The sequence below is a fragment of the Lagenorhynchus albirostris genome, chromosome 1, assembly GCF_949774975.1.
Source record: "Lagenorhynchus albirostris chromosome 1, mLagAlb1.1, whole genome shotgun sequence".
In the NCBI taxonomy this organism is placed as follows: Eukaryota; Metazoa; Chordata; class Mammalia; order Artiodactyla; family Delphinidae; genus Lagenorhynchus; species Lagenorhynchus albirostris.
In genome coordinates, this window is record NC_083095.1 from 173,480,032 (window position 1) to 173,493,119 (window position 13,088).

At 37.6% G+C, this 13,088-nt stretch overlaps 1 protein-coding gene across 1 annotated transcript in view; it reads right to left on the reverse strand.

Annotated features, from left to right (window-relative positions):
• ANKRD26 (ankyrin repeat domain containing 26) overlaps window positions 1–13,088 on the reverse strand; it is a 93,020-nt gene that overhangs the window by 18,503 nt on the left and 61,429 nt on the right. The window contains exons 25-29 of the mRNA XM_060160453.1: window positions 9,757–10,713; window positions 8,220–8,372; window positions 5,285–5,355; window positions 4,853–4,946; window positions 375–487 (exon numbers count right to left, since the gene is read on the reverse strand). Of these exons, the coding sequence (XP_060016436.1) occupies window positions 375–487; window positions 4,853–4,946; window positions 5,285–5,355; window positions 8,220–8,372; window positions 9,757–10,713 (1,388 nt within the window). The remainder of the gene's footprint in view (window positions 1–374; window positions 488–4,852; window positions 4,947–5,284; window positions 5,356–8,219; window positions 8,373–9,756; window positions 10,714–13,088) is intronic.

Below are 13,088 nucleotides of genomic sequence, written 5' to 3' on the forward strand. Positions count from 1 at the left end.
AGATATTAAAATACTTGAACGCTGAAGGGGAAGGACACAACTAAAAGAAGGCAGGATTACCAAAAAAGAGCAAAGATAGCTTGCAGACATAAAAATTCAAGGTAGATGATGAAGAGCAGAGTGACATTACTATACACAAGGCACACTATTGTTATTGTTTCAGAAATCATTGAAGAGGAACTGTAATACTGGGGCACTCAAAACAGTTTCAGATTGTGCTGTGAGTTTCTAAAGTAAACTTTTAAATAGGATGGATGATTTAAGTATGAATATACACATACAAAATGAATTTGTATCTAAGGTTTTAATAAAACGAAAGTATAGTTAAATCAATTAGTTAATAGTTGAAATTATCAGAAATATTAAAATCTTACCCAATAATCTCTTTTTCTAATTCACAATTTTTCTTCAGTTCTTGATCCAAATTATATTCCAGAGACTGTTTTAACTCAATACATTTCTTTAATTGCTCCTTTTCATCCTCAGACTTTGAAAAAAAATTTTTAATTATTTTTTAAAACCTAGAGACTTACTCTTCTTTCTTAAAAGTATTACTTCTCATGAGTTCATGAGTAATATACATTTATAGTGAAACACAGTTTATAAACCTGATGCCAATAAGGACAGACTTCAAAAATAATGACTTTTCTTGAAACAGCTTATATTGATTTTTCATTTTCATCATTTCATCATTTTCCTAGAATTTAAATTGCCAAAATTTATTTGTTAAAAACAGACGTTTTGGGACTTCCCTGGTGGCATGGTGGATAAGACTCCGTGCTCCCAATGCAGGGGGCCTGGGTTCAATCCTTGGTCAGAGAACTAGATCCCACATGCAGGCCGCAACTAAGAGGTTGCATGCCACAACTAAGGAGAACACCTGCTGCAACTGGGGAGCCCGTCTGCTGCAACCAAGACCTGGAGCAACCAAAATAATAATAATAATAAATAAATAAATAACCCAGAGGTTTTTACATGTTAATGAAATTTTTTTAAAGAGTGGCTAGATTTACGTTTTAGTTTCTAAAGATGCCCTAGAAACATTTTCATCAATGGTTTAAGATACTCCAAGTTTTGTTAAATCACATCCTACTAATATAATCTTTGAAAAATTCCCACACAACATGAGATAAAGCCTTTTATTCTCTGTAAGCATTCTTCCATAGGTTTTAATTTCTCCATTTCTATTAACCATTCTTCTCTTTAAATAAAGTTTAAGTCTTCTATACACTAAATAAAAATGTAATTTCTTCTTGATTCTTGTAGCTTTTTCTCTCATCCTTTTTCTCCCCCACCCCTGCCATTGGACTCTTACATTCTTTTTTTAATTAATTAATTAATTTTATTTATTTATTTTTGGCTGCGTTGGGTCTTTGTTGCTGCGTGCGGGCTTTCTCTAGTTGTGGTGAGCGGGGGCTACTCTTCGTTGTGGTGCGTAGGCTTCTCATTGTGGTGACTTCTCTTGTTGCGGAGCATGAGCTCTAGGCACATGGGCTCAGTAGTTGTGGCTCCCGGGCTCTAGAGCGCAGGCTCAGTAGTTGTGGCGCACAGGCTTAGTTGCTCTGCGGCATGTGGGATCTTCCCGGACCAGGGCTCGAACCCGTGTCCCCTGCATTGGCAGGCAGATTCTTTTTTTTTGTGGTACACAGGCCTCTCACTGTTGTGGCCTCTTCCGTTGCGGAGCACAGGCTCCAGATGTGCAGGCTCAGCGGGCATAGTTTACAGGCCCAGCCACTCTGCGGCATGCGGGATCCTCCCAGACCGGGGCACAAACCCGTGTCCCCTGCATCGGACTCTCAACCATTGCACCACCAGGGAAGCCCGGCAGGCAGATTCTTAACCACTGCACTACCAGGGGAGCCCTGGACTCTTACATTCTTTAACGCACGGTCTCATCCACAATTCATCTTTCATCACTTATTCTCTTCTTTTACACTAAATTGACTTTCAATCTTGTAACTCCACTAAAAGTTTTGAGGGTCATCAAGAACCGTTTCTTCAGTCCTTACCCTGCTTTACTTCTCAGCAGCAACGGCTAACATGACCACACTCTGCCTCTGCTCCTCTGAGCCCACCTCAGTCTGAATGACAGTAACCCTTGATGTTCAGTCCTTGACCCTTTCTAATCCTCTTTCTAAATTATCTCAGGGCTCCCTACATCTCAAGGCTTCGTACCAGATTCCCTAACCTACCTTTCCAGCCTTGACCCCTTCGCTGAGATCACCTGTACTTTTCTCTCCCCCTCCTCGCTCCTCATAGACAACATCCTCAGCCACACTCGTGAGCCATTACTTGGTGTGGATTATCCTTGTACAGAGCTATTCTTGGACACTTTATGTTTATTCTTATTGGTGTTACTTTGAGTGTAGTGTTATTTTCTAATCTTGGGGGGCACCCTCACCCTTAGGATGTTGACCAGCATACTTTGTCTTCATTTTCTTTTATAATGAGAAAGTTTTTCACAAGGATCAGATTATCAATTATTTGACCTTGTTTTCTTTTTCTTTTTGGCTGCATTGGATCTACGTTGCTGGGTGCAGGCTTTTTCTAGTTGCGGTGAGTGGGGGCTTCTCTTCACTGTGGTGCGCGGGCTTCTCACTGTAGTGGCTTCTCTTGTTGCAGAGCACAGGCTCTAGGCACGTGGGCTGCAGTAGTTGCAGCACATGGGCTCAGTAGTTGTGGCTCGCGGGCTGTAGAGTGCAGGCTCAGTAGTTGTGGTGCACGGGCTTAGTGGCTCCCCGGCTTGTGGGATCTTCCCAGACCAGGGATCGAACCCATGTCCAATGCATTGGCAGGCGGATTCCTAACCACTGCACCAGGGAAGTCCCTGCCCTTGTTTTCTTTTGAATAATTTCCTATTCCATAGAGACCTGACCTTATGGAAGTCTTCTGACACTCCTTTCAGGTGAATACTCAACTATACTGTTTGGAGTCTTGAGTCAGATAGAGCTCTCTCTTCTTCCCAGCCCAGATTCTTCATCTCAACACTGTGCTGACCATATATCTTAACTCAGGTTGGCTCTGGCCTGGGGATTCCTGAGATGAGAACTTTCTAGAGAAGCCAGGGCTACTGACTGAATTGGTGAAAAGCTGTCTCATTCAATTTTTGATTTGTGTAGACCTTAAAGTGGCCAATAATTCTATGTCATAATCCTAACTCATTTCTATAGGAATCTACAGAAAATCCCTAATTATATTTTTAATATGCTTAATCAGTGTGGGGTATTCTTACAAAATTTTCAATTTCTGATACCCGAATAGATTTCTGTTTGACAATGTAAGGGGACATCTGGCACTCTCATTCACATAAGACTCCTTTTGTCAACATATCGTATTGTCACTTGTATGAAAAGTATGCTAATACAATGTGACTAATTTATATCAAGTCTAGAAAAAATAATTTTCAATGTTTCTTCAACACAAGAAGGGCCAGTCAATAGAATGTTCTAGTTCCCCTGACAGGTATATCTGTATAATGACACTGCATGAATCTAACTATTGTGATGGAAAGAGACGAGTTGGTAGGTGCATCTACCTCATCCCTCCAACTTAGGGTTCACAATAGAATCTTCTGATTTTTAAATCATAGGTAGCTTCCCCTACAAAGGAGAGTATAAATGGCAGGAGAGTCCCTTTCTGCTTGGTAAATAGTTACATAGCTTTCACTATACATTGATAAATTGGAATCCTGGATTACACATCAGTCTTTTCTGAGACTGGCCGTTACACCTTTGAAAGGCTGATTAACTCAAGTGTCTGGGAAAAAAATTGTTCCTGAACTTGCTATGCTAGGAGCACCTGTTACTATGTAAGGCCCTGACCGAGCAGCCATTTCTACTTTTTCACTGGCATCTCTTTTCTTTTTTTAAAGAAAAAAGGGGGACTTCCCTGGAGGTCCAGCGGTTAAGACTTTGCCTTCCAATGCAGGGAGTTCGATTCCTGGTCAGGGAGCTAAGATCCCACATGCCTCCTGGCCAAAAAACCAAAACATAAAAGAGAAGCAGTATTGTATCAAATTCAATAAAGACTTTAAGAATGGTCCACATCAAAAAAAATCTTTAAAAAATAAAGTAAAATAAAATCCAAGAAAGGAAAAAATACATTCCTTTCAGAAAAATGCTGTCATAGTGACCTAGTTAGTATTCCTTCTTGATAAATAAAACGAACTACAACATTAAAAGTAATTCATTCTCGGGCTTCCCTGGTGGCGCAGTGGTTGAGAGTCCGCCTGCCGATGCAGGGGACACGGGTTCATGCCCTGGTCCGGGAGGATCCCACATGCCGCGGAGCGGCTGGGCCCGTGAGCCATGGCCGCTGAGCCTGTGCATCCAGAGCCTGTGCTCCGCGACGGGAGAGGCCACGACAGTGAGAGGCCCACGTACCGCAAAAAAAAAAAAAAAAAAAGTAATTCATTCTCAAAATAGCACTGGAGGGTTTAGATTACAAGGGAAATTCAGAATTCTAGATCAAATCATTACTCAAATTTCTGGACTCAAACAGATATTTGTGTACCACTGTTCATAACAGCATTATTAACAATAGCCAGAAGGTGGAAAAATCCCAGTGTTCATTGACAGATGAATGAATTAACAAAATGTGGTATATATAAAATATTGCTTTTGGACTGTCACAATCTTTTTAATTAAAATCTTACTAGAAAAATCAATTTTATTATTTCAGTCAACTTCCTCTATAAAGAGGAATTATGCTACTAGTAGCAAGTAGTATCAATATAAAAATAAACTCTTTTATCAATGAGACTTTTCATATTGTCCAAAATATTCTTATATATTACTAGTATAAAAATTAAAATTCCTTTTCAGCATGACAGAAATTTAAGAGATTGACTTACTGAACTTGTACTTAACAGGTTTTTCTGAAGCTGTTCAATTTTGCCGGCTTGCTTTTTGACTGCAGCTTTTAACTTGGCATTTTCAATTTCAAGCCTAAAATGCATATTTTAAAATAATTATTCTCACACATAGATTTTTAAAATACCACACACATTTTCTGAACAAACACCTGCAGGTTCAATTACATACGTTCTTAGACTATTGAAAAGTAGATGATTTGGCAATTGTGCCGTTTTCTAGTTGTGTTCTGTGGATAATGTGAAAAATTTAGAAATAATGGAGAAAAATTACGCATTTCAAAATAGCTCAAAGCTGAAATGTTTACCCAGCCTCACAATGATGTATTTATTGTCATTACTGATACAATTCTCATACTATACTGCTTATCTGCTCTATACTTAAGTTATTTTCTGTGCTGCTTTAAATTGTACTTTTGGATGTGATCCTGCGTCTTCTCAGCACATCTCATGGCCTCTGTACGTTGATCCTGTGCTTCTTGCAGCTAAAAGGAGAAAAAAAATTTTTAAATTACTGATAATCTAGCAAATCCGCCATCATCTGTTTTTATGTCTTTCATCTGCATATTGTTTATGACTACTTTCCTGCTGCAACAGCAGAGTTGAGTTGCTACAACAGACACCTTGTGAACCACAAAGCCTAAAATATTTACTCTCTGGCCCTTTACAAGTTACTGACCTCTAGTACTAAACCACAACATCATTCATGCTTTAAATTATATTTTATCAAATAAATACACAAACTTATAAATTGGCCAAATGGGGAAAGATATTTATATTTTTTATTCCACGCTCTATACCAATTATAATTTTAAATATCCACATATGTGAATGACCACAGCTCTTCCAGTGATTATGAACGTTCACACTACACACTACTGTTGGTGACAACCAGATGCTTCAGCGACTAGTGTGAGAGGCAGTATCTACACAGGAGCCAGAATGCGTGGGTCTGAGTCCCAATTCCACCAGTTATTTGCTGGATGTCCTTGAGCAAATTACTTAAATTTTCTGTGTCTCAGTTTCTCCAGCCGTAAAATGAAGATAATAATAGCACTGACCTCACTGGGATGTCAGGAAGATTAAATTGGGGGAGGGGGGTATACATAACGTATTTAGAAAAGTACGTGGCGCATAGTAAATGCTAAGTGTTTACAATTAGAATTATTACTATTGCTGTATTTTATGTTCTAAACAATTTGATATTTTAGGCAGATGGCATGCCAACAGAAGTGGTCTCCTGTACAAGTCCCACTGAAAGCATTCTCCATACCATTGAAATTGGCAGTAAACGGGGAGTGTGAGGACCAGAATGTATGTGCCCAGTACTTCAAAAACTTTCACTGATTCCACTAATCAACCAGTACTTTTTTCCACTTATAATAATTTATAACTTACTTCCTCTCTGTACTACTCAGTGGGCAGTGATCATGGATTTAATATGCGAATAGCACCTCCTGGATTGAGTGGTACATAACTTACATGACCATCAGAGAAAGGGTTAAGTCACTGGCATGGAAATATCACCCTATTGCTAAATCAAAGTTCTGAATCAGTTCACTCCCAGCAACTGTTTATGTCTAGAAAGTACTCGGATGAGAAAATTAAGGTTATGTGGTATGGATATCGGAGAAGCTATCCACAGAGCTTTACAGTTGGTGAAAGGCTATAAATGTCAAAATCCCCAGTTCTGGCTGCATAATGAAGGAAGGTAAATTTAGATTTTTTTTCCAGAGTGAGGGAAAAAAAAAAGAGCATTTAATTGAACAATTCTCCTCTATTAGATTAAGAGCTTTTAATTTTATATTTAATTGCTTAAAATACATTTTAATACAAGATTTATTATATCAATAGCTCCAAGAAAAAATTATTGGTATGGTATAAAGTACTTAATTGTATCCTAGCAACTGTTAAGCTAAAATATTTTCAATTTATGCAAGACAGGTGCCGTGCATATCAATAAGTATTCCCTGTTAGACAAATTTATACTTAGACAAGATTCTCTCTCACGAAAAAAATTAAAACAGTGTAAAACTAAGGGCTAAACTGTTCTTCACAGACTAGATGACAGGGTCAATGAGAGCTAGGACAGTCAGAGAGAGCTTCATGGAGAAGACTGGGGGCCAGGTCTGAATAAATGGAGGATTAGGCAGGAGGAAAAGAAACTGTAAAGACAGAAAGGACAGCATGAGTAAAGGCCAAGAAAAGGTGAAATCAGCCAATTAACTCAGAGGATAAAATCCAACAGCAGGGAGATAAAAATTATGTCCACACAGTAACTTGTAAATGAATGTTCACAGCAGCATTATTAACAGCCCAAAGGTGGAAATAACCCAAAGGCCCATCAACTGATGAACGGATGAATGGCTCAGCCACATAACGTGCTGTTCGACAATAAACAGAAATGGAAGTACTGATATGCGCTATAACATGGATGAACCTCGAAAATGTTACGTCAAATGAGAAAAGCTAATCACAAAGGACCACATACTGTGTGATTCCATTTATATGAAATACTCAGAATAGGCACATCTACAGAGACAGAGATTAGACTGGTGGTTGCTGGGGCTGAGGGAGATGGGGGCCATGGGTGATGGCTAAGGGATGCAGGGTTTTCCTTTGTGGGTGATGGAGATGCTCTATAATTGACTGTGGTGCCAAGTGCACGACTCTCTGAATATACAAGGAGAGATTCAACTACACATTTTAAATGGGTGAATTATACGATATGTGAATTATCTCAATAGTTTTCTTAAAAATACAATGGCAGGATCTATATAATTTTCTTAATTTTCTATTTTGGGTGTACATACTATACACGATCTGAGTATCTCTACGCTTTTACAATATATCTAAAATGAAAAGAAAATGAAGGCAATGCCTAACTTCAACTGGTTTGTATAATGACCTTTCTGCACAAGTTATTCTGAAATCCATGAAACAAATATCCACAGATATTATATCCATTCACGAAAGTGAAGATGAAAAATGACAATTTTATGGAACATTCCATTAAACATTATCCTCTGATTTTATCTGGCTTGCTTCATCATGGTAGTAGAGATATCATTAAAAAATACTGTTTAATAGAAAAAGAAGTCTCTCAACTTCTGTGAGGAATCATGCACAATTCTCAACTTTCCTGAGGGTAAACATTGTAAGAAAAAATATATAATGCAAACGGCAGAATGAAAGTCAGAGTTTAAGAAACAAGTGCATTATAAAGATAACAAAATTGTAATAAATTTACTTGTAACGAAAATACAAAAGAAAGCCGTCCAAGAAAATTAGTGTCCTAAAACACTTTATCCTATACATTAAGTATTGACACGTTAAATTTCATACATACCTGACTGGTGACTTGACGTAATTTTTTCTTTAAATCCTGTGCCTCATCTTCTAAATTAGTACGATAACGTGACGTGACCTCCAGTGAAGCCTCTGACATAGATTGCTTTTTTAGGGTATCAGCCAGTTCTTGTTGAAGTTGTCTCACAAGTGCCTAATAAGATACTCTGTCACTGATTTTATAAATTACCTTATTATTAAGTTATGTTAATAATAGATAACTCCAACATATGTACTTTGAAAACTATCACCAGAGACATCAATTTGTCTCCTTCTTCTCGTATGTGCACCTTCCTGCTCACTGAATTTGGTTTAAGACACAGAAGGTGTTACCCTCCGGCCTTATCGCTATTAAGTTACTTAGACAATGGATTCAGTCCCGCTATCCACTCCCCGCCCCTCCCGATCAATTTGCAGAGCTTGAGGACCTCCTCAAGTCTCAGAAAGAAATGGGTGTGTAGGTGGGACGAGTGGTGGGAACATCTTCCCTCTTCTCTACTGGAGGCTTCGATTAACTTCAGAGATCCTCACATATTCAATCCAGTGCTCAATAGATTCCTATCTCAGAATTAAAATGAGGTCATTCCCATTTTAATTCCTAGAATTAAAATGAGACCTTCAGGGCCTCCCTCTGCCTCCCGATGGCAGCCCCTATGACCCTGTCCCCCACTCTATTCCTGTTACTCATGAATCTGTCACCCCTCACTTGTCTGAAAATGGGAGTCCAATGTCAAATTAATAAGTCACAGAGAGCTACAATTCTCTTTGTATTGGACAAATTTATATCCAAATGATAGTAACTGAGCCTTGAAATGAGAATTATGAGCAAATTATTTGTAAAAATGTTCCAAGTAAATTATAAATAGAAGTGGGAAGATTAAATCAAGTATAGTTTTGCTAAAGCTCACTACTTTAATCCCAAATTATGATTTAATGAAAAGTAGATGCCTTTAAAGAGTTGAGAGGTCATAAGAATACATGGTTTGAGGCTGAATTATTTCCCAAATTAATTCTAATTGACATGAATAAAAATAAAATTATATCAACTAAAAAGTTATGTCAAGCTACTGAAGGAAAAGTACTATGAGATATGGCATCGACACATCAGTTCATCTGGGAAATCTGGAATTGACTGTCAAGGTAATACACACAACTGAATCTTAATTTCAAAATAATTCATTTTAGATCTGAGCGTTTCATTTATCTGCTTCATCGTGATACTAAAATGTGACATAAAGATTAAAATTATTATCTTAGCAGTAGAAGAGTAAGTTACTAATACCTGTCTATACCTATTAACAATTTATAACTTAAAATTTCATAGGTGACACGATGTCTCTACTCAAAGTAAAGCACCTCTCAGGTCTAATTCTTTATTTGCTGGATACAAGGTATGCTTTTAGACTGATTTACAGTCTATAGATTTATAGTCTATATATTTTTTATATTCAACTAGATTCAACATTTAGCCATAATCAAAATCACTTTGAATTTTCTTTCAGGAAGTCTGAGAATTATTTCTCTTCTTGGATACTTACTTCTCTTTCTGTTTTCTCATTTTCATACTGATACATTCTCTCTTTTAAATGATTACATTCATTGATTAACTCCTTGTTTCTTTCCTCCAGCATCAGACCTTGTTTTTCACTTTCAGCTTGAAGTTTTTTCACAATATCCTGAAACTGGTCTTGGATGTTAATCACTGTCTTCTCTTTACTGTCGGCTTTGTTTTGCGCATCATCCAGTTGCTGTCTGAGCAACATGTTTTCACTCTGGAGTTGAGATAATCTCTCTTCTAAGGATTCCTGCTTTCCAATGTATTTATTCACTTTGCCTTGTTCGCTTTGATACATGTGTTCAATTTCCTTCTTTTGACACTGTGCTTGGCTTAGGTCTCTCTGTACACGTTCTAACATCAAAGTCTTTTCTCTGAGAGCATCCCTCGTGTGATGGAGCTGGGTTTCTAGGCTATTGAATTTACTTTCAGCTTTAGAAAGTTGCTGGGAAAGCATCTCATTGTTATCATTCAGGTTAGACACATCAAAATTCATTTTGTCCTGCAAGCGTAACCACTCATCTCTTGCTCTCTGGAAGGCAAGTTCCAGGTCTCTTTTTGATGTCTGACTTTGATGGTGATCATGTATGGCAGTAGCCAGTCTAGAACGGTAGGATTCCACTTCTGTTTCCAGTCTTTCTTTGCTTTGTTTTTCATTCTCCAGCTTAGAGTTTAGCATTGTATTCTCAGCTGTCAGAACATTAAGCTGTCCAGTATATTGGAATGTTGTCTTTGTTAATGTTTCCTCATTCAGTTTTATTGTCTTTTGAAGATCATCATTCTTTTCTTTTACAATTTCAATGTCCTCAAAATATTTCTTTTCCTTTTCCTGGTTCTGACATTTTATTGTGTCTATTTCCAGTCTTAGCATGGCAACTTCGTCCTGCAAGATGTGGTTTTTATGTAACAGATCTTTTTCTTTTTCAGGACTATTGGACACCTAAGTGAAACAGAGGAGATTTTTAGCTAGTACTCAATAAATTGACATTTCATGATTTCCTCTGAAAGACTAACCTATATGTTTATACAATGAAAAGGCTGCAATAAGTGGATATCCAACTGGAAAAAATAAGGTTGGATACAAACCTCAGACTTCTTGCAAGCAGAAATCTTCAAAAGTTCAAAAATTTAATTAAAGACAATGAATCCACGAAAGCAAAAAAGAAACCACAAGAGAATTCTTAAGAAGCTCAGAATTGGAAAGGCCTTTCTCTAAATTATAACAAACCCAGAAGGCTTAAAATAAATGATTAATAAATCTGACTACACTTAAAAATTGCATCTGATGTGATATATTTATACAATGAAATACTACTCAGCCATAAAAAAGAATGAAATAATGCCATTTGCAGCAACATGGATGGACCTAGAGACTATCATACTAAGTGAAGTAAGCCAGACAGAAAGACAAATATCATATGATATCGCTTATACATGGAATCTAAAAAAATGATACAAATAAACTTATTTACAAAACAGAGAGACTCACAGACATAGAAAACAAACTTATGGTTACTAAAGGGGAAAGAGGGGGAGGGATTCATTAGGAGGTTGGGATTAATATATACACACTACTATATAAAAAACGGATAACCAACAATGACCTACTGTGTAGCACAGGGAACTACACTCAATATTTGGAAAAAGAATCTATAAAGGTATATATATATATATATATATATATATATATATATATATAAAACTGAATCACTGTGCTGTATACCTGAAACTAACACAATATTGTAAATCAACTATACTTCAATAAAAAATAAAATAAAATACCACCCGCTAGCTTAAAAAAAAATTTGCTCATCTGCTATCTAACCTATACAGCTACCCCATAGTAAAAGCCTTAGCTCTGTATATATTTCGACAGATTAAATTTCCTCAAAAATTTTTTGCCTGGGCTTCCCTGGTGGCGCAGTGGTTGAGAGTCCGCCTGCCGATGCAGGGGACACGGGTTCGTGCCCCGGTCCGGGAAGATCCTGCATGCCGCAGAGCGGCTGGGCCCGTGAGCCATGGTCGCTGAGCCTGTGTGACTGGAGCCTGTGCTCCGCAACGGGAGAGGCCACAACAGTGAGAGGCCTGCGTACCGCAAAAAAAAAAAAAAAAAAAAAAAAAAATTTTCCTGAGAATATTCCATAAATATTCTACGTTTCTAATATTTGTATAGTCCTGAGAATATTCCATAAATATTCTATGTTTCTAATATTTTTATAATCAGTTACAAGAATTACATCTACTGATAACTGTACTAAATAAGCACTTCTACAAACGTCAATTAACTCATTTAGCTATGACAGTCCTGGAAATGAGGAAGTCAAAACTACAAGCAAGCTGCAGGCTTTTCTCCAGGTCTTCTGACTTTACTATGAGTCCCCTTACACCAAACCACACCTAGTTCTCTAGTACAAACATATAAATATGAAATGAGCCTTATATTTCACTAATGGTACATACACTAGTGGTAAATAAGGTAAAATTTATAGAGATCTTAGAAAATCATGAGATTATTCGCTGCTGCAATCACTTGTATTCTCTCTTCATAATGCTTAAAATAGTAAGGTAGGGGGAAATACAATGAACTGTTTCACTAAAAATAAAATACTTATCAATAAATTATCACTAAATAAATATTATGGCATATCTATCACTATTTTCAAAAGTTCCTTGTACTGAAATAGGAGACTACATGGAGCAAAGTGTTAATTTTCTCACAAGTAGAAGAACGACATCCAAAAGACGGTCTCTGAACTGGCTATACCTTTCCTCCTTACCATCAGTGGAAGGGATAAACTAACCTCTCTATTAATCTATCAAGGAAGTGAAATCACTGCCAAAAACCATAATGTTGTTTTGTTTGTTTGTTTTGGGGTTTTCTTTTTTTTTTTTTGGTATTTTATAAGTTTATTCTGAGGAAATAATTTTTTTAAGTGCTCAAAAATGTTTTTACGGGCTTCCCTGGTGGCGCAGTGGTTGAGAGTCCGCCTGCCGATGCAGGGGACACGGGTTCGTGCCCCGGTCCGGGAAGATCCCACATGCCGTGGAGCGGCTGGGCCAGTGAGCCATGGCCGCTGAGCCTGCGCGTCCGGAGCGTGTGCTCTGCAACGGGAGAGGCCACAACAGTGAGAGGCCCGCGTACCGCAAAAAAAAAAAAAGTTTTTACCACTAATGTTGCAGCTTTTACGATACTGAAAAATTGTAAATGATGTAAAAATGTCATTGATGGGGTACTGGTTAAAGAAATGACAGTGAAACTAAGAACAGACTCTGATTTAGACACTGAAAATGATGAGGTGCATAGTGATTGACATG